The following is a 22,525-nucleotide window of genomic DNA, read 5'->3' on the forward strand; positions in this document are numbered from 1 at the left end:
TTTATATATTTCTGCTGGCAAAGCATCCAGACCTGGGGCTTTGTTATTTGTTTCTTGATTGCATCTGATAGTTCTGAGGGTGTTATCTCTTTATTTAACAAGTTTTTGATCTCTTCTAGAATTTTCGGTATTTCGGCTTTCCATTCTTTGTCTTCATATAATTTCTTGTAAAATTCATAGGCCACAATTTTCTTCTCTTCATTTTGGTACATAATATTTCCCTCTTCGTTATACAGTTTACTAATTATTCTTCTATCCTTATAGGCCAACCATCTCCCCAGTTTATTCAGATTTTCATAGAAATTTTGTTTGGTGCATTTTATTTGCTGTGCCAATTCTTCCTTTTCAATAGTATTCATCTTATATTTAATTGGATCTATTTGTTGTTTCAATTCACATCTTTGTGGTTCATTCTCTAGTTTTATTTTGGCTCTACTAAGTTTTCTAAATTTCTTTGTCACTGCTTTTTAATTTTATTTTCCCTGTCCATGTAAGCAATTGCAACACCTCTCATGTAAACTTCAGCTATGTCCCATAAATTTTAGCAGCTTGTATCTTTCTTATTTGTCTGAAAAAACAGATCCATTTGGTTTTTCATTTTCAATTTGAATTATTTAAGGTTTAAAATTGCTCTTTAAAGTCTACCTCCTTATTTTATTTTGTCCTCTCCAGCGTAACAGCGGTTGAGAGTCACTGTGACCTGGGCAGTGCCCGAGGAGGCTTACTGGGAGCATGCTGGAGGGGGCTGCTGGCTTCTGGTTAAAAATGCCCAAAATGCCATAGAACACCAAGATGCCCAGCGTAACGGCAGATGAGAGCCGCTATGACCTGGGCGGTGCCTTAGGAGGCTTACTGGGAGCATCTTTTACTTACTATGGGTCCCCTAGGTCTGCTTGCATCATCCCAAGGGTGATTGTAGCTGCTTTATTAATCTCTATTTATTGTGATTGTGATATATACCCTTCGGAGATTCTGGTTAACAATTTTTATATTGGGGGTTTACATAATTTTTAATATTTTTTTAGGTATATCATTAGTTTTATTTTATTGTAGGAGTGGGAGGGGGAATTAAGTGTGACTGACCATGTGTATGTGTCATGACAGTGAGTGTAATTGTGATGGGATACTATTTATTGGCTGATATAATTCTTGTTTTTAATTATATTAAGGGGATAAATTTTAAGATGAATGTTGAATATGATTGGAAGGAGAGGATGTCTGGGATGTATGGCCTGACAACCTGGAGGCAGGAGAAGTGGGGGAGCCTATCTCTGGGATCGCAGAGGGCCAGAATATTCCAGTCCCGCTGGGGAGAGGCAGATATGGTGGGAGACATAGGGTAGGCTGTTCCCGGGGAACAAGAATTCGCTGCTTAAAAGCAATCCCCTGTTCCAGCCCCATAAACTCAGCTCAGGGTGCTGGTGACAAGCGAAATCCAGACCCTGGGATCAGGCTGTTGCTGCTCAATTCCAGGTCTGCTGTAAATAAAGCTCCCCTCATCCAAGACTTACTCCTGGATGAGGAGGCAGACCTGGCATGTGTGACTGAGATCTGGCTGGGCCCAGAGGGAGGAGTTCCTATCTCGGAAATGTGCCCAACTGGGTTGCAGGTGTGGCACCAGCCATGACCCCAGGGAAGCGGGGGAGGAGTGGCAATTATAGGCAGGAAAACCATCAAGCTGCGTAGGCTCGCTGTCCCTGAGAATGCAGGTTGAGTCCCTTCTTATGAGGTTGGACCTAGGGGTACAGGAGGACTTGTTGCTCACATACCTGCCTCCCAGCTGTGTGTCAACAGCCCTGCGCTACTCGAGGAGGTAGCCAGGCTGGCAGTGGAGTCCCCCAGACTTATTGTCTTGGGGGATTTTAATCTTTATTTTGTGAAGCCTCTGGGTTGGCGCAGGAATTCATGGCCACCATGGCAACCATGGACCTGACCCATGTAATTCAGGGCCCATCCCAAGAGGGGGGGCACACTCTCAACATCGTATTCCTCTCGGGACAGCTGAGTAATGATCTGAGGGGCTTAGAAATGTTGCCTTTGTCATGGTCAGATCATTTTCTATTGCGGCTTGATTTTAAGGCCCCAATCCTTCCCCGCAGGGAGGCAGAACCAATTAGGAGGTTCTGCCCCAGATGCCTGATGGATTCAGAAGGTTTTCAAAGGGCGCTTGGGGTTCTGCCAGATTCGCTTGCACACAGTTCGGCAGAGTCTCTTGCTGCAGCCTGGAATACGGCTGTAATGGAGGGTCTAGACCAAATTGTGCCTTTGCGACCTCTCTGTGGCAACAGACCCTGGTTTACTGAGGAGCTCCATGGAATGAAACACCAGAAGAGAAGTCTAGAAAAGCATTGGAGGAAAACCAGATCCGAATCAGACCGAACAGTTGTAAAAGCTCATATTAAGATTTACAAAGAGGCAATCAAGTCGACAAGCTGTGCATATAATGTTGGCCTGATTGCGTCTGCGGAATCCAACCCAGGCGCCCTGTTTAGGGTGACTCACTCCCTCCTTAATCAGGGGGGAGTTGAGAAACCCTTGCAGAGTAGTGCTGAGGCATTTAACTAGTTTTCTCAGATAAAATTGCTCAGATCCAGACTGATCTTGACTCCAGTTGGAATGCATAGTCGGATGATAATGAGTCAGTCGAGGTGACAGGGGCCATCCTAGTCCATGTTTGACCTGGTGACACCTGATGAAGTGACAAGGCCATTGGAGTTGTGAGTTCCACCACCTGCTTATTGGACCTGCGTCCTTCCTGGCTGGTCTCGGCTAGTAGGGAGGTGACACAGAGCTGGCTCCAGGAGATGATCAATGCTTCTCTGAGGGAGGGGTCCTTCCCTGCTCCCTACAAGGAGGCACTTGTGCACCCCCTCCTCAAGAAGCCTTCCCAGGACCCAGCCGTAATTAATAACTATCATCCTGTCTCCAACCTTCCCTTTATGGGGAAGATTGTTGAGAAGGTGGTGTCGCTCCAGCTCCAGCGGTCCTTGGAAGAAGCTGATTATCGACAGTCAGGATTCAGTCAGGATTCAGACCCAGCTACAGCACAGAAACTGCTTTGGTCGTGCGGATGGATTATCTCTGGCAGGCCCGGGACAGGGATTTATCCTCTGTCCTGGTGCTTCTTGACCTCTCAGCAGCTTTCGATACCATCAATCATGGTATCCTTCTGCACTGACTGGAGGGGCTGGGAGTGGGTGGCACCGATTTATGGTGGTTCTCCTCCTACCTCTCCGGTCGGTCGCAGTTGGTGTTAGAGGGGGGTCAGAAGTCGACTACCTGTGAATGTTGTGGGGTTCCTCAGGGGTTGGTCTTCTCCTCCCTGCTATTTAATATCTACATGAAGCTGCTGGGTGAGATCATCCAAGGGCACAGGGTAAGTTACCACCAGTACGCTGATGATACTCAGCTGTACATTTCCACCCCATGTCCACTCAGTGAAGCAGTGGAAGTAATGTGCCGGTGTCTGGAGGCTATGAGGGTCTGGATGGGTGCCAACAGGCTCAAGCTCAATCCACACAAGATGGAGTGGCTGTGGGTACTATCTCCCAAAGACACGTCCATCTGTCCATCCATTATCCTGGTGGGGAATTATTGACCCCCTCAGAGAGGGCCCACAACTTGGGTGTCCTCTTCAATTCACAGCTGACTTTAGAACACCATCTGTCGGCTTTTTTGTGGCGAGGGGGGGCATTTACTCAGGGCCTTCTGGTGCACCAGTTGCGGCCCTATTTGGACAGGGAGTCTTTGCTTACAGTCACTCATGTCCTTATCAATGCTCTCTACATGGGGCTACCTTTGAAGAGTTTTTGAAACTTCAAATCATCCAAAATGCAGCCGTGCAAGCGGTTATGGGCCTTCCAAGGTATGCCCATGTCTCACCATCACTCCGTGGACTGCATTGACTCCCGATTGGTTTCCAGACAAAATTCTAAGTGTTGGTTATGACCTATAAAGCCCTACATGGCATAGGACCATATTATCTCTGAGACCGGTACCAGTGTCTGGTCAGGTCCCACAGAGTTGATCTCCTCAGGGTCCTATCAGCCAGACAAAGTCAGCTGGCGGGACCTAGGGGAAGAGCCTTCTCTGTGGGGGCCCTGGACCTCAGGAATCAGCTCCCCCCAAAGATTCGCACTGCCCCCACCCTCCTTGCCTTTTGTAAGAACCTGAAAATGCACTTATGTCATCATGTCTAGGGTCACTATACCCCAGCCTCTGCCCAGTGAATGTATTGGATGTAATAGTATGCATGTGATTGTTCGATGTGAAATGTTTTATATATTGTACCTTTTCTATCAAAACGTTGTAAGCCTCTCTGAGTCCATGGAGCGGGATGGCATATAAGTCAAATAAATAAGGAAAGAAGAAAGAAAGAAAGAAAGAAAGAAAGAAAGAAAGAAAGAAAGAAAGAAAGGGGAAGTTGGGGGAAGTTGGGAGGGGCAGTTGCATGAGGAGTTAGAAGTAGACAAAATAAATTCCTTTTAGAGTTTCAAGGTCATCTTTTGTAAGCACTGGGCCAGAAGAAGATGGTTGTGTATGGACCCAGTGGCAGAAGATTAGTGGTCCTTGTGATGAATTCGTGGGTGTGGGGCAGGAGAATGATCTGTAAACTGGAAGTAGAAAATCTGGGGAAATCAGATTCAGGTATCCCCAGAGATGTGCCAAGAGAATAAATTGGAAGTTTGAGGAAGTCCTTGCCTTGGACTCTGATTTAAACTTAAAGGGTAATTGGAACTCTGACAAAGTGTACTGTTTTTTATAATACAATTAAAAATGAAATGTTTATTTGTGCATTTTGTCAGGCTTTTGTTAATTGTTACTTATAAATAAAAAGTGGGCTAGAATCCAAAGATAAAAAATTCAACATGCAAATATTTATTTATGGAAGTATTGAGGTAAATAATTCATAAGGTTGCCTAACATCAGTACCTGATTTGAAAAGATGTTCTATATAGCTGCCTAGCTTTTTATCTTTAAAGATGGGGACATGTGAATTTTATACTAGGTAAAAATAGAGGAAATGCAAAACTGTCTCCTTTTATGCAACTACTTTCAATATGATAAAGAAACAAAATAAAAACAGTAGACTGATTTAGGAACCCAAGATCAAAATTTCATCAAACAGAGCAATGATCATTCCTATGTGATTCTCCTCATTTCCTGGGTCTATTTGCAGATAGGACTACTATTTCATAGCTTAAAATAATAAGATGTGTGCACTGTCTACTAGGGTTTTCAACATACTCCCTGCCAAATCATTATGCACCCATTATGAGGCCTCTATATTAAATGGAGAGAGTTGGTTCAAACTCTCTCTTTAGCAGACTTTACAATATCCCCCAGAGCACAAAAACATTTATTGCTGCCACACTCAGAAGAAATAGGATAGTAGGATAAGGAAAACCTGAGATGGGGTGGGGAGGAGAACTACTATTTGCATAAACCTCAGTATCAAATTAAATTCATCTGGCTTCTAAATAAGATTATCCAACAGTGGGACATGTTCATGAATTAGGTTAGCATGGTTTTTTTAGTGTATGGAAGAAACAAAACACATAGCTATTTCCAAAGGAACTATATTAGGAATGCATTATTATTAGTATAGAAAAAAATTAAAGAACAACATTATTTGAAAATACCGGTCTGGCTTTCCACAATGGTGGTACTGATCTACCCGAATGTTATTGATATAAAGAATGTTACCAGATATAAAGAAGTTTTAAATGAAAAGGGGAACTTAAAACAAAGCAGGAACTAAGTGAGCAAGGGATTGAGATAACATGGTGGTCATATGTGCAGATACCAGATATGAGAAGGATGTTAAAATGTTTGATTTGCATAAAAATTAACAGAATTGGATCAGATATTAACAGGGACAGATAAAAATTAATAAAGAAAATATAAAGCTACTTGTTAAGTATTAAGATGGAAGAGGAACAAGTAAAAGAGACAGTGATAGTATGGACTAAATACTTTGGCTATTTGATTGAGTTTGATAAATGGCAGAAATTATGGGATAGATATTATAAAATAACAATGTCTACTGCATACAAATAAAATCTTTATAAAATATTTTATAAATGGCATTTTCCGCCCTCAAGGTTAGCAAAATTGTTTAAGGATAAATCTGCAAAATGTTGGAAATATCATCAGACACCTGGTTCATACTATCATATGTGGTGCACATGTTGAAAAGTGAAAACATATTGGAAAAAATACATACATGTCTATAAAAATGATAAAACAACATATTGGTTTAAAACCAGAGACATTTTTTGTTCAGCATTATATCAATAAAGGATAAAAAGGAAGGTATATTTGATTTTACATGTATTGATTGCAGTAACAATAGTATTTATACAACAATGTAAAAGTGAAGAGATCCCAACAGATAAGGGCAATAAAAGATGAAGCAGAGGTACGAAAGACCACCTCATAACTGATAAAATGATTTTGGAGAACTGTAAGAACAGGAAAACAAACCTATACATGACCTGGATTGACTACAAGAAAGCCTTTGACTCATTGCCACACAGATGGATCATAAAATGCCTGGAAATCATTGGAGTCAAAGAAAACATTAGGAAATTCATAGAAAAGGCAATGAAATATTGGAAGACTGAGCTTTTTGTTGGGAAGGAAAGCTATGGACTGATCAACATCAGAAGGAGCATCTTCCAGGGGGACTCTTTGTCCCCATTGCTATTCATCATCGCTATAATCCTGCTGGCACTCATCCTACAGAAAACAAACCTAGGTTACCAAACTACTAGGAATTCATTGAAAATTTCACACCTGCTGTATATGAATGACCTGAAGTTGTACAGAAAATCAGAAACTGAGATACAGTCACTGACCAACACTGTGCAAATCTTCAGCAATGACATCAGCATGAAATTTGGCCTGGATAAGTGTGCCACAGTGGCACTGAAAAAGGGGAAAATCACTGAAGACCGAGTTGAAAAAGCATTACGTGACCTTAAACCTTCTCTATCAGTCAGACCAGATGGTCTATGTGCTTACTTCCTAAAAAAGCTCTCTTCTGCCATAGCTGAACCACTAACCATAATTTTTGAAAAATCCTTCAGAACCAGCACACTTCCTAAGCTATGGTTGAAAGCAATGGTCATCCCCATCTTTAAAAAAGGAGACCCCCCTCTTGTCAATAACTACAGACCAATTTCACTATGCTGCGTCCCATGCAAAGTCATGGAATCCATTATAAACAAATCAATTATTCTCCATCTAGAAACTAATAATTTGCTCTCTATCAAACAATTTGGTTTCAGAAAAAAACTATCCTGCAACTTGCAGCTCCTCCACTGCAAAAATATATGGACAACTCATCTAGATCAAGGGAAATCTATAGATGCAATTTATATTGACTTCTGCAAAGCCTTTGGTTCAGTGGTCCACGACAAACTACTCCTAAAACTCAAATCCTATGGCATCTCAGGATCTCTCCATAGTTGGATTACAGCATTCCTGCCAAACAGACAACAAGTGGTCAAAATAGGAAGCACCATATCCACCCCCGACCCAGTTAAAAGTGGTGTTCCCCAAGGTAGTGTACTGGGACCAACACTCTTCATTCTCTACATCAATGACCTTTGCGATTACATCACAAGCAACTGTGTCCTCTTCGCCAATGATGTAAAACTCTTCAACACCACCGATAACACAACTACTCTCCAAAAAGACCTTGATGCTGTTTCTGAGTGGTCTAACACATGGCAACTCCAAATCTCAACTAGCAAATGCTCTGTCCTACACATTGGGAAGAAGAATCTGAACTCCAAATACGAACTGAATAATCAAATTATCACAGATAATCCCCACTATGTTAAAGACCTTGGTATACTAATAACAAAAGATTTAAGTGCCAAAGCCCACTGCAACAATATAGCCAAGAAGGCTTCAAGAGTTGTAAACCTAATCCTACGTAGCTTCTGCTCTGGCAATCTCACACTACTTACCAGAGCTTACAAAACTTTTGCTAGACCCATCCTTGAATACAGTTCATCTGTTTGGAACCCATATCGCATCTCAGACATTAACACCCTTGAAAATGTCCAAAGATACTTCACCAGAAGAGCCCTTCACTCCTCCACTCGAAATAGAATACCCTACAAGATTAGACTTTCAATCCTGGGCCTAGAAAGTTTAGAACTAAGACGCCTTAAACAAGATCTAAGTATTGCCCACAAGATCATATGCTGCAACGTCCTGCCTGTCGGCGACTACTTCAGCTTCAACCACAACAACACAAGAGCACACAACAGATTTAAACTTAATATTAACCGCTCCAAACTTGACTGTAAAAAATATGACTTCAGTAACCGAGTTGTTGAAGCGTGGAACTCATTACCGGACTCCATAGTGTCATCCCCAAACCCCCAACACTTTACTCTTAGATTATCTACGGTTGACCTATCCAGATTCCTAAGAGGTCAGTAAGGGGCGAGTACAAGTGCACTAGAGCAGAGGTCCCCAACCTTTTTTGCACCAGGGACCGGCTTTAAGCTAGACCAGTTTTCCATGGCCCGGTGGGGGGGGGGGGAGCTAGCTGTCAGCGGCGCCGTAAAAGGGGCGATCAAGAGAGGAATGGGTGAATGAATGGACGGAGGGTGGGAAGGAAGGAAGGAAAGAGGGAAGGGACAGGAACAAAAGAAGGGTGCAAAGGAAGCAAGGAAAGGTGTGAAAGGGGAGAGTAAGAGAGGAAGGAGTGAAAGAAGGGAATGAGGGAGGAAAGAAGGGAGGAAGGAAAAGGAAAGCAAGAAATGGAGGGAGGAAAGGAAGGAAAGAAAGAAAGAAAGAAAGAAAGAAAGGGGGAAGGGACAGGAACAGAGGAAGGAAGCAAGGAAACTTATGAAAGGGGAGAGTAAGGGAAGAAGGTAGGAAGGAGAAAGAAAAGAAGAAATAGAGGAAGGGAAGGTAAAAGAGAGAAAGAAAAAGAGCAAGAAAGAAAGCAAGAAAGAGAAAGAAAGAAAGGCAACTTCAAAGAAAGGTTCACTGAGCATCTCTCACTCTCTCTGTCTTTCTATCCCTCTTTCTTTATTTCTCTTCCTTTCTCTCTCTCCTCTTCCTTTATCTCCTCTCTCTCTCCCTCTCTCTTTCTCTCCCCCCTCTCTCCCCCTTTCCCTCTCTCCCTCTCTTGCTATCTCTCCCCCCTCTCCCTCTCTCTTTCTCCCTCTCCCTCTCTCTCTCCCCCCTCTCTCTTTCTCTCTCTCTCCCCCTCTTTCTCTCTCTTCTTCTCACTTTCTCTCTCTTGTTTTCTTTCTGTCTCTTTTGCTTTCTCTCTCTCTCACTCTTTCTTGTTTTCTTTCTCACGCTCTTTCTCTCTCTTGTTCTCTCTCTTGCTATCTCTTTCTCTCCCCCCCTTTCTCACTCTCTCTTTCTCACTTTCTCTCTATCTTGCTGTCTGTTGCTCTCACTCACTCTCGTTCTCTCTCCGTTCTTCTCAGCGATGACGCGCGCACGCCCTGCCCGCCTCACCTTTGCGAGAGCACTTTCGCCCCGGGCTCTCAGCAAGGGGGTTTGCAGGAGAGGCGGGGCCGGCGAAGGTGATATTGAATGTCGGGGGAGAACGGGCGGTTGCACGCGCTCCCTATCCCCCTGCTAGCCCACTCGGAATATTCAAAATAAGAAAAGCCTTCGCCGGCAAAGGTTTTTCTTATTTTGAATATTCCGAGTGGGCTAGCAGGGAGATAGGGAGCGCGTGCAACCGCCCGTTCTCCCCCGACATTCAATATCACCTTCGCCGGCCTCCGCTGAGGAAAGCCTTTGCCGGCATTTCCTCTCGGCGTCAAGGAGGCGCAGCGGCGGGCGGAGAGAGGGAAGGGGGGGCAGCGGCATCCCTCCTGGCCTTGGCGGGCCGCCCAACCCTTCCCACCTCCTGCAAACGCGGCGGGCGGCGGGGGGAGAGCGAGGAGCCGGTTCCGGCGGGCGCGGGGCTTGGCTGGCTGGCGGGGGGAGCGCCGCTGGTGGTGCGGAATGGCCGAGGGGGCCCTGGCGCCACGGACCGGCTGAAAAGCCCCAACGGCCCGGTCCCGGTCCGCGGACCGGCGGTTGGGGACCTCTGCACTAGAGTGCCTTCCGTCCCCTGTCCTATTACTCTCCTATATCTCCTATACCTTTCTTCTATTCCTATATCTCTTCTTCTATTCTTTCATTGATATGTTCTATTACTATACCTTCTTTTCTATTATTTCTTAGATATATTTTACTATGAGTATCTCCTCTATAACCTTCATCATGTATTTTACTATGTGTATATAGATATATACCCACTAAAACCCTCATTGTGTATTGGACAAAATAAATAAATAAATAAATAAAATAAATAAATTACAGCGGACAAGCAATTTGCTGGTCGCCAGCATTACTAATTGACAGAGAACAAGGTGCCTGAATTACCAGCTGACATTGGCTCCATTTTTACAGCCGGTTTGCAACTGTTGCCAATTTATCAACTGATTTTCGCATCAGAAATTGGTTCAGATAGGGGAATGGAGGGCAAGTCACTTGCATCTCCATACCACATCAGGCATCATTCCCCAATCAAAGTAAATGCCACAGCATCTTCCACTAAGCCCAAGGGCCATAAGGAATAACAGTCATCCAAACACAAAGATAAGGTTCCATGCAAGTAAAGCCAGACCTCTAAGACATATGGATATATACAAACACTTCTTCTTCAGACTACCAGTATTAGGTCTGTTTGCAAATCCAACCCATACAAAATTACCAAGGTTTATAACAAGGTACAAAACACAGGGGGCAGACTAAACATACGCTTTTCAGAGCATCTGACCAAAATGACACTATATGCATTCCCTCCATTGCCATTGATACCCACGGTGATAAGAAAGGTTTTGGAGGAAAAAGCCCAAGTTATACTTCTAGCCCCGTACTGGTCCAGGAGATCCTGGTATGCTGATCTGGTGTCAATGTCAGTCTGCCCACTTATGAGTATCCCTCTGACAGAGTGGTCACTTGCAGCATCCAGATCTACATTGGTTGCAACTGACTGCCTGGAACTTAAGCGGCTCACTCTTAAATGTTGGAAGGTCCCGGAGGACATCATACAAGTAAGGTGGTATCCAGGAGACCATATACTGGAAGGATATATTCCACCACGGCGGATTTTTTATGATTGGTGTTATCAAAAGTCATATTGTCCACTGGATCTGTCCATAATTAATGTATTGCAATTCCTCAAACAGAGTTTAGCTAAGGGTCTCACACCCAATACACTTCGATGCCAGATAGCAGCTATGTCCACTGTGTTGTCCTGTGGGGCCCTTGACTCACTTTCAGCACATCCCCTAATCAAGAAGTATTTGCAATGGGTGTTAACATCCCCAATTATATATAGGTTACCTACATGTGACTTATCCAAGGTCCTTTCCACACTTACCAGGGCCCCATTGAAACCCTTAGAATCAGTGTCCTTGGGGGATTTAACTTACAAAGTAGTATTTTTAGTGGCGCTAATATCTGCACACTATATATCAGAACTAGCTGCTCTATCAGTAAAGTCTGAGCACTGTATATTTAATCAGGATCGTATGGTCCTCAAATTGGACCTGACCTTTGTGCCCCAAATGAATAATTTCACAGAGCACAGGAAATTGTTTTGCCTGTACAGTGGTACCTCTACTTAAGAACTTAACTGACCATGACCAGGTTCTTACGTAGAAAAGTTTGTAAGTCGAAGCAATTTTTCCCATAGGAATCAATGTAAAAGCAAATAATGTGTGCAAACCCATTGGGAAAGAAATAAAAGCTCAGAATTTGGGTGGGAGGAGGAGGAGGAAGAAGAGGAGTAGTACAGTCACTGCCAAAGGAAGAACGTGAGGTGAGGGGAATCAAAAAAATCCAAAAGTTTAAGGCTTTAAAAAAAAAGGGGGGGGGACTCTGAGGCAGTGAGGAATAGTATGTGCCTCCCATACACCTGGGGTGAGGCTGCCTCCCATACACTGCACCAGAGAGAGAAACCCAGGCAGGTGAGAGGGGGCAACCTCCCACTCCTTTGACTGAAAAGTGGTTGCTGCTGCTATTGCTACCTGCTTCCTCTTCTTTCCCATGCTGAAGGGCTCCCCTCTTCTCTTGCTCACTCGCTTTGTAGCCAGTGCCTTTCCTTCACTAGGGTGACTCCTCAGTTTGGCCGAAACCTAGTTGATCCAGCTGGGGCAAAGTGCCCCCTTTTACCTTTCCGCACCCAGATGCTCTGGGAGGCAACCTGAGGCCAGGTGTGTGGGAGGCAGTGCGAGGCAGTCATCACAGCAAAGTGGTTCATTCTCTCTCCAAGCACCCAGAGAAAGGAAAACACTCCGTTCATTCTGTGCTGCCCCGAGCAAAGAGAGCCTTTCTTTTCTCTGGGTGCTGGCAGAGGTTTATTTCCTTTCCAAGCGCCCAGAGAAAGAAAAATGCTTCATTCGCTCTGGACCACCAAAGCCTCTTTAAGCAGCACCGAAAGGCTCTTCTGGCAGCCCAGAAAAGCTTGAGATGGCCGGGATTAAAGGGGAAATGGAAGGAAACTGGCTGGGCCTTTGTGCTGCTCTCAAATTTCCTGGGAACTTTTTCCGGGCTCGGGTTCTTAAGTAGAAAATAGTTCTTAAGAAGAGGCAAAAAAATCTTGAACACCCAGTTCTTATCTAGAAAAGTTCTTAAGTAGAGGCGTTCTTAGGTAGAGGTACCACTGTATTTTGTCCCTTCCCAATAGTGAAATTGAAAAACAGTTGCATCTTTTAGATGTTAAGCATGCTTTGGAAATTTATATACAGCAAACTCTTGCCTTCCGCATATAAAGAAGTAAATGAATCCTGCTGCATTAGTCTGTCTGTCTGTGCTTGCTGGATTTAATTTTTTGCAACAACCTCTGACAAAGATGCTATTTTAATTTTACATAATACTGTATCCTCAAAATAGTTTTATACTGCATTGTTGTCCAGATGACTTTGGGTTGTCACAGCCAGCATTTTCTGCTTGTCTATACAAGTTGAGAAATCTGGGAACTTTCATCTTAGTTTTTCTGGGAAGGTTTTAGGATTGTGACTACTACAGCGGAATTGCTTGGAGTACTAAAGTGGCATTTATTTTTAATGTGAATCTACTGCAGATGACACTGATAGACTTTTCCTTAATTGCCATGTATTAATTTCACTTCTGAGGCTATGCATTTGTTTTCCAATCCTAAGAATGTAAACAAGTCATGTGTTAGGTCATAGACATAATCCCAATGTACCACAACAATGGAAACTGAATGTGAAATCTGTATTACCTCTGAGCAGATACAAGGAATGAAAGAATTTCTTCTTCACCAGACAAATGGCTTGTGTCAAAAATAATACTGAATTCACACTAAAAAAAACCCAGAAAGCAATATTTAGCACATTGTGGATATTCGAATAAGCATGATTTCTATTTGAATATCTTACTTTCACTGCATCATTGCATTTTTTCCAAAAATATATATTCAACATTATTTAGTCATATTCCAGATTTGAAATTTCTATACATTTTCAAAGATGAGAAATCATGTTATCTTTCTGTGTACATGCCCAACTGTCCCACTCTGACTAGGCATAATAAACACAAGGACTGACACACAGCTGTATTCTATTGTAAATTTACATATGTAAATAGAGGTCAGCAAAGGATTTGCCAGTTGAATTCAATCATTGCACACAAATAGTATAAAATAGAATCATTCAAAAGCACAATAGGAGCATTAGATTTTACCTTTCCTGCTGGCTTCTCGCACAGAAAGATGATTGCTGTTGCTGTCATTTAGTTGACATACTAAAAGGACTAATTTTGTAAGCCTATCAAGGCCATTGTGCTTCAGCTGTGAGGTTCATCTTTGAATTGTTTTGGATAAATAAATAATGTAATCTGGATTTTACAATCATCTAGTGAAATCTGAATATACTCATTAATATGTTAGTAGTTGGTATACTGAAAATATTTATCACTGACATGTCATTTGGTGAGCAAATACCAAAAACTAAAAAGAACAATGAGCTATCCATGATAAGGGCTTTCCAGTAAGGGCTTGAACATACCTTTGTCTTTTCCTCAGTAAAAAGCATGGAATATATCTTCAGCTGGAATATATATATATTTAGTCTGCATTTCTGTTGCATTTAAAGTAGACCTTTGAACAATTTGCACACAAATGTATAAAAGGCATAGTACCCATATCTTGGCCCCTTATATATCTGTTAGCTTTGACCTAGCCATGGTACCGATGGAAGGAAGGCATGGTTGTCTGGTTTATTACTTTTCTGAAATTGAAATCTTGTTCTAGCAGGAGAAATTATGCTAAGCAACTAATCATGAACATAATATTCAACTTAATTTTTTTTAATTGCAATAAAATCTGCTGTAGTATTAATTTCATTTTCCTTCCTAAACTGAAGTGGCATGGATAAAAATGACCAAAAACAGCAACAATAAAAATGAAAATCCAGCCATGCTTATCAAAAAATGATTTGACACAATTGAAGATATACAAAATTAGGTCCAATTATTAAAACTATTTAAAAATGGTTAATTTTTAATTTCAGCACAATTATCTTTTCCTTTCCTAGAATGAAAAATAATGCTGAAGGATTTAATTAATTTTCCTGCCTTTTGGCAGAGGGGCGGCATAAAAATCAAATAAATAAATAAATAAATAAATAAATAAATAAATAAATACAACAACAACAACAACAACAACAACAATAATAATAATAAAAGAAGAAGAAGAAGGAAGAACATTAAGGAGCAGAAACTGAACAATCAGAAGATCAAAGACTATTTGACAAGAGTACTGGCTTAGTACAAGAAAGATCGAGGAAACTCTGGAAATTGTAAAGCAGCAGATAACAGAGACAGCCAGGAAAATTGAGCAATATGAAGGGATCACCCAGTACAGGGATCACCCAGTACAGGCAGAAGTACCGTTGTACCTACCTGAACGGTCTTCTCAGTGCACTGGAAGGAGAGTCCAACATGGGTAATACTCCAATTCTATTGGTAGAGACTGAGTTAAAATTAACATATTAATGAGCACCGCCCCCTCTGCTCTCCCCATGAGCCAGTTTTAAAACGAAGAAACATAGTAAGAGGATAACCAATTTTTATTGTTAACAACTAATAACTGACTAACTGCCTACTCCGGCGTCCCTGCACCCAAACTCTACCGGGTGGGTTTGGACTCTCCTTCCAGTGCACTGAGAAGACCGTTCAGGTAGGTACAACGGTACTTCTCCATTGCATCTGGAAGGAGAGTCCAACATGGGATATACCAGAGATTTACGGCCCATGGGAGGGAAAAGGTCTTGTCAGGGACGTTGGAGATAAACAAACTCTTTGTAACACACGTCTCCCAAATGCCGCCTCTGCGGAAGCGAAGGAGTCCAACTTATAATGTCGTATGAAGTTCGACGGAGCCGACCACGTTGCAGCTCTACAGATGTCGTCTATGGACGCCTGGGTGGCCCAGGCCGCTGAAGTCGCCGCACTCCTCGTCGAGTGAGCAGTCACTCCCGGCGGAACCGATTGGTTACGAGCTCTGTATGCCTCCCCAATACAGTCCCTGCTCCAACGACTAATGGAGCTTGATGAGAGTCCAAGTCCCTTTTTATCCGTAGAAAATGAAACAAACAACTTTTCCGTCTTCCGAAAACTCTCTGTGCGTCTAACGTAAATCTTGACCGCACGGCGTACATCGATCTTATGCCATCGCAATTCCGATGGGTGATTGCCATGGGTGCAAAAATCAGGCAGGATGAGCTCCTGTTTCCGGTGGAACTCTGAATTTACCTTCGGTATGAATGAAGGGTCCAATCTCAGCACCACTCGGTCAGGGTAAAATACACAAAGGTCAGGTCGCACTGACAATGCCGCTATTTCTGACACTCTTCGAGCCGACGTAATAGCAACACGGAAAGCTGTCTTGATCGACAAGAGTCGTAATGGTATGGTTCTCAATGGTTCAAACGGTGGCTTTGTCAAGGCCTTAAGGACTAGTTGAAGATCCCACGACGGGAATCTCCGGATCGGCGGGGAATGTTGGTTTACAGCTCCCCGTAGAAAATCCTTAATCCAAGGATGGTAAGCCAAGGAACGGACACCCTCAACCTGTATCATGGTTGCGAGGGCTGCCACGTGCCGTTTAAGTGTATTAGGGGCTAAGCCCCGATCCAGTCCAGTCTGTAGGAACTCTAGAACCGTAATCACTGAGGCCTGTTCAGTATTGATTTGGTGTTTGTCGCAGAAGTCACAAAAGGCTGCCCATGTCGTCTGATAAATCCGAGAGGTAGATGGACGCCTTGCCGCTTGCATGGTGTCGATGACCTTTTCCGGTAGTTTTAACTCTCGTAACCTGACCCGTTCAAGTGCCAAACGGTCAGTTGAAGCCACTGGGGATCTGGATGTTGTAGGTTCCCCTGGCTGAGGGATATCATCCGGTCCGGAATTTTCCAAGGGGCTGACACCGACAGTGCCACCAGGTCGGAGAACCACGGACGTCGAGGCCAATGAGGGCCCACCAGCAACACCTCCGCTCTCTCCTTCAGGATCTTTTCCACTACTCTCGGTAGTAGGTTCATTGGCGGAAAGGCATAAAGAAGTCCTGGTGGCCAGGCTGACAGGAGAGCGTTGACCCCTTCTGCGCCCTGTTCTGGAAACCTCGTGTAGAACCTTGGGAGTTGGGCGTTCGAGGGGCTGGCAAATAGGTCCACCAGTGGAAGGCCAAACCGACTCACCACCTGTTGGAACAGAGCCGGATCCAGTCTCCATTCTGACGGATCCAAGATAGAGCGGCTCAGCCAGTCCACCTGTGTATTGGAGATCCCTGCGATGTGTTCCGCTGCTAGAGACCGCAGATGTTGTTCGGCCCAGCGGAATAGTGCCTCCGTCTCCTCCATGAAACGCCGCGACCTTGTGCCCCCTTGGTGATTCAAGTGAGCTCTGGTCGCCACATTGTCCGTGAGCACCAGCACGTGCTGTTGATGAACCAGGGATGCAAATGTCTTTAGCGCTAGGAAAACAGCTTTTAACTCCAGAAAGTTTATGTTGACCGCTGAAAGGTCCTCTGCAGTCCACAGTCCTTGAGCCATGTGAGCTCCAATGTGAGCTCCCCATCCAGTAAGACTGGCGTCGGTTGTCAAAATGACCTGATCTGTTATCTGGAAGGGGGAGCCCTTGCTTATGGCGGCAGAAGTCCACCATTGGAGGGACTCCCGGACTTTCTGTGGTAAGCATACTTGTCTGTGTGAGTGGCTCACCTTGCTCCTTTGAGCTGGAAGCAGGAACCACTGTAGTGTCCTGATATGGAACCTGGCCCAGGGAACAATGCCAATGGCTGACACCAGAGTCCCCAGTATTTTTGACAGCAGTGACAGTGTTACTGGTCCTTTGCGAAGACCGGAAATTAATCGCCGGATATTGTCTTGTCTCTCCGGTGACAATGACACCGTGCCCTCTTGAGTGTCGATAATAGCTCCCAGGTGTAGTAATCTGGTAGTCGGTACTAGCTGGCTTTTCTCCACATTGATTGTGAAGCCGTGTAGTTCTAAGGTGTGAATAGTCTCTTTGAGCTCCCTCTCTGCCGCTACCTGGGATCTGGACAAGATGATTATGTCGTCCAGGTACGCCATCAGTCTGATGGATCGAGCCCTTAAGCTAGCAGTCAGTACGTCCAGGAGCTTTGTAAACGTTCTGGGGGCCGAGGACAGGCCGAATGGCATGGCCCTGTATTGATAGTGCTTCCCTTCGGTGACAAATCTGAGGAACCTGCGATGGTCCGGATGGATAGGGACATGCAGGTATGCTTCCTTGAGATCGATAGATGTTAAGATGTCCCGGTATCGAATGGAAGCCAGAATGGTCTGCAATGAGTGCATCCTGAACCTTCGGTATTTTATGAAAAGGTTCAGTTGCTTCAGGTTGAGGATCAACCTGCAGCCTCCTGAGGGTTTGGGAACGATGAAAATCATGGAATAAAACCCCTTGCCCTCGTCCTGTTGCGGCACCGATTCTATGGCCTGGATTTCTAACAGATGTGAGATTTCCTTGCGCAACTGCAGTTGCTTTGGAATGTCCCTTGGTATGGGACAACGTATGAAACGGCTGGGAGGTGTTTGGATGAATTCCAATCGGAGCCCTTGTGTAACTGTTGCTGTGGCCCACCTGTCGGAGGAAGTCGCCTGCCAGGCCCTGCAGAACCCCTGCAGCTTCCCTCCAATTGGCTGCGGGCTGGTCGCGTCATTTTGTGCGTTTGAACCCTCTTTGAGAGTTACCATGAAAGGGCCTCCTGGACTGATGATAGCCTCTTGTCCTATCTTGATAGGAGCCACGGTCACTCCTATAGGACTGCTGGTTGTATTGTCCCTGGGAGAAGGTACGTTGGTTTTGCGCGGAACCGGTGGAAGTCTCCCAGCGAAAGGACTGCCTCCTTGAATACGGCGTGAACCTCCTATCCGGCCTCCTGTGAGCTCTAGGAAGGACCTTCCTCTTATCTTTGTCTTCCACCAAAACCTTCTCCAACAGGTCCCCAAAGAGGGTGGAACCTTGGAAGGGACCGGAGGCTAGGCGCCACTTAGATTTAAGATCTGCCTGCCAGTTCCGTAGCCACAGCAGGCGACGTGATGACAATGTGGTTGCCATGCTTCTGGTGGCGAACTTGGCCGCGTGGAGAGTGGCGTCCGCCGAAAATTCTGTCGCCGCCAGTAGTTTACTTAAGTCCTGGCGGAGGCGCCCGTCCTCGGGCCCTAGGCGGGATTGCATTTCCTTGATCCACATGAGGGAAGCGCGGTTGATGAATGATGCCGCTGCTGCAGCCCGAAATCCCCAGCCAGACATCTGGTGGGCTTTACGGAGTAATGTCTCTGCCTTCCTTTCCTCCGGTCGTAAGCATTCTCCGGTCTCTGAGGGGACCAACGCGCTGGAGACCAGCGTAACGACCGGCTGGTCGATTGGGGGAAATTCAAGCAGCTTTTCCACCTCCTTGTCGAAGGTATAAAATTTCCTCTCGAGGGTGGAAGGTCCTTGAGCCGCCGCAGGCTGCTGCCAAGGTCTTTTGATCCCCTTTACGAAAATGCCTGATGCAGGAAAATGGTCAGACTCGGGTTGAGGCTCGTCCAGTAGGGAGGCTGAAGTTTGACCGGACTCAGTGGCTTCCGGAGTCTTTTCTGAACCCGGCAGGTTCATCACTTGCTTAGCCTTAGACAATAAGGTTCTGAAGAGTGCTGGCTTGAACAAGCCAACCGAAGGGGCCTATTCTGGTGCAGCCTCATCCTCGGAAAAGCCATACTCCGGTTCACTTTCCTCAAACTGTTCTTGTTCTTCCAATAAAGAGCCAAAAGCCGAGGGGGGCGGAACCGACCATGCATCTGGTGTGTGTTGTGGAGGCCCTCCATACTGTTGTGCCCCGGGAGCCTGCGAGTACGCATTCGCGATAAGGTCCTGCAGGTCTGGGGGTAAATTGTGCCACGCTCCGGGCTGGGACCGTAAGCCCGCCGCTGTGGGCGTGAAGGTAGCTGATGGCCCCTGAAGGCCTCGTGGTGCCTGTGTTGCTGAAGCTGGTCTGGCCCAGGATGTGCTGGGTGAGGGCATAACTTGAGGCAGGGGTAGAAACTGCCTATCTGGTGACCAGTCCTTCTCAGGCGTAACCCCTGAGGGCCCAAAGGTGGATGGGGGTGACATAGGGTCCAAAGGATGCCTTTGAGTCAGAGGAAGACCCCCTGGAGGCGATTGAAGTGCTGCTTCCAGCTTTTGTTCTAGCGCCTTAATGCGCTTTTCAGCCTCTTTAATGGAGGAGGAGGAAGCAGATGAATGCTTTGTCTTTTCCTTGGCTTTCCCCTTCACCTTGTCCTTAGGGATGGCAGGAGAGACTGTGACCTCCTTTCCCTGATTCTCCTCCATATTACTCACGGTTGGGAGTGAATTATATCAGGCTAAATGTTGGCTGACCTCCGGTGGCTTGGTTCTCACCTGCCTCGTCAGCAAAAGCTCCCAAAATGGCGTCTCGGGTCTCCCCGGGTCTGCGCCTGCGCACTAGAGCCATCTAGCTCGTTCGCGCTCTTTCGCCGCCTGACCAGCTGCTTTTCGCGCCAAAAGGCGCTTGCCGCTCTAGCCGCTCCCCAAAATGGCGGCGCCCAGCCTCCGCGACCTTTCGGACCGCTGCTGGGTCCCTCCGTCGCTGGGCGGCTGTAGAGTGGGGCTTCCTCGCCCTCGCCCGGCTCCCCAGGCCGGTTCTCGCCCGCTTCGACCCCGCGAGGGGCTCTGGCGGTTGCGGCGGCTGCGGCGGGCGCAGCGGTAGCTGTTCCGGCTTCTCCGGCAGCTCGGAGACGCTCCAATCTCCCTGCGTCTGCCGCGGCTCGGCGCTGACCTCCCTGTCAGCTGTAAGGCGCTCGGCTTTCCTCGCTCCGTGCGAGACGCCTTCAAGCCTCCCAGTGGGGGGGGCGGACCGCCCCACCTTTGGCTGACAGCCCCGGTATGGTCTCGGAGACCAGGGACCCCCAGGCTGGGTGCTTCTCTTCGGGGTGCTCCCACTGGGGGAAGGCAAACAACTCCTGAGAAGGTTCGTTGGGGGTGTTGCCCACTGAGGGCAGAGACCCCTGACCGTCTGTTCCTCTTCCATTGCAGCGTCTGAAAAACAAAGAAAAGGATTAAAACGGTAACAACATTTTACAGAATTATTTTTATTATTTTAAGGTTACTAAAACCCCTAAGCTACAACTCAGTATGTCTCTACTCTAAGACTGAGTTTGAAAACTGGCTCATGGGGAGAGCAGAGGGGGCGGTGCTCATTAATATGTTAATTTTAACTCAGTCTCTACCAATAGAATTGGAGTATTACCCATGTTGGACTCTCCTTCCAGATGCAATGGAGAATCAAACATTTCAATCCAACCAGAGGCAGTTCTACCAGAAACTGCATCAGCAAACAGATAAGAAAATTGAAAAGCCAGAGGTGAAAATAACAACAAAATTCTGGAAAGATCTCTGAGAGGTCGAAAAGGACTATAACAAAACTGCTGGATGGATAAAGGAGTTTGAGGAAAAAAATTCAAAGAGCAATATGCAGCAGCTAGAAATAAGACCTGAAATGATTGCAAAAAGAGTGAAGAAAGTAAAAAACTAAAACAACCAGCAAGTCCAAAAACATAACTATTAATAAAAACAGGTGAGGGCTGGGGGGGTTTTTCTCTGTTATTATTTAAGTGCTTTTACCATATGCTTTAAATCAAGAGTCACTTCTCTCTCTGTTTCTCTCTCTTTCCTGTCATTCTCTGCCTCAATCATTTTCTCATTTCTCTTATTTTCTCCCCTTTATTCTATCATTTTTCTCTCTCTCTCCTTCCACTCCTCTCTCTCTCTTGCTTTCTTCCTCTCTCTCACTCTCTCTCTCTTCCTTCCTATCTTCTCTCTCTCTCTTTCTTTCTCTCTCTCTACCTTCCTTTCTTTCCTTCTCTCTTCCTTCCACTTTTTTCTCTTTCTCTCTCTCTTTTCCTTCCTTCCCCTCTTCCCCTCCCTCTCTTTCTCCCTCTCTCCCTTTATATTTATCTCTTCCTTCCTTCCTCTCTTCCTCCCTTTCTCTCTCCCTCTCATTCACTTTCCTCTCCCTTCCTCCCTCTTTCCTCTCCACTTCTCTTTCCCTCCCTCTCTTTCCCTTCTTTCTCTCCATGTCTCCCGCGGGCAGCCAGCTTTGCTGACCGGCACCAGGCTCAAGCCAGCTGCCCAGGAAAGCCCTGTGCCAGCCAGGAAAGTCGGCTTTCCAGGAAAGCAGCGCGCTTTTCAAATGCGCTGCTTTCCTGCAACTCTTTCCTGAACAGCGGGGGGGGAGGATGCCACTCCCCCCCAGGAAAGAGGTGCAGGAAAGCAGTGTGTCTGAAAGGCGCACTGCTTTCCCGGAAAGCCGGCTTTTCTGGCCGGCACAGGACTTTCCCGCCGCTCCCCCCTGAAAACACAACAGAGGTCCAGGATGACAGGGGTGGAGCAATGGGAGGCTCAAGCAGGCAGCCTCTGCACTTTTCTTTCGGCGGAGGAGGAGGAGAGGGGCGGATCGGGCGGGCGGGAGGCAGCGCCGAGAGGCCAGGGGCGCAAGGGGGCCAGAGGCACGATGGGGAGGCAGGGACGACCACGGCTACCTTTCCTTCTACTGCCGGCACGCCCCCCCTTGTGGGCTGGCAGGGGGATGGGGAGTGCGCGCCCATGGAAAAGGGTGCGCGGGGGGTATTTTGGGGCGCGTCCCTGTGCACGTGCGCAGCTTACGGGGAACAGTGGTCCTAGGTGCTTGGGAAGCACCCAACTGGTGATTAAATATGAAATCCAGCATAGTGATCTCGTTGGCTGTGTTGTAATGACGTAATAATAATAATTTTGCATATTGACAATAGAGTATGGGTTCCATTTGTTACTATACCTCAAGGAGCAAAGTCTCTTAAACTGATTCATAAGAACATAAGAACATAAGAAGAGCCATGCTGAATCAGGCCAAAGCCCATTGAGTCCAGCATTCTAT

The 22,525-nt window shown here is 45.8% G+C and overlaps 1 protein-coding gene across 1 annotated transcript in view; it reads right to left on the minus strand.

The window, feature by feature from the left end:
• The window catches only part of ITGA9 (integrin subunit alpha 9), a 953,395-nt gene that overhangs the window by 292,353 nt on the left and 638,517 nt on the right, over positions 1-22,525 (minus strand). Inside the window, exon 20 of the mRNA XM_070726333.1 lies at positions 13,289-13,368. Within this exon, the coding sequence (XP_070582434.1) occupies positions 13,289-13,368 (80 nt within the window). The remainder of the gene's footprint in view (positions 1-13,288; positions 13,369-22,525) is intronic.

Source organism: Erythrolamprus reginae, chromosome Z (assembly GCF_031021105.1).
Source record: "Erythrolamprus reginae isolate rEryReg1 chromosome Z, rEryReg1.hap1, whole genome shotgun sequence".
Classification (NCBI taxonomy): domain Eukaryota; kingdom Metazoa; phylum Chordata; class Lepidosauria; order Squamata; family Dipsadidae; genus Erythrolamprus; species Erythrolamprus reginae.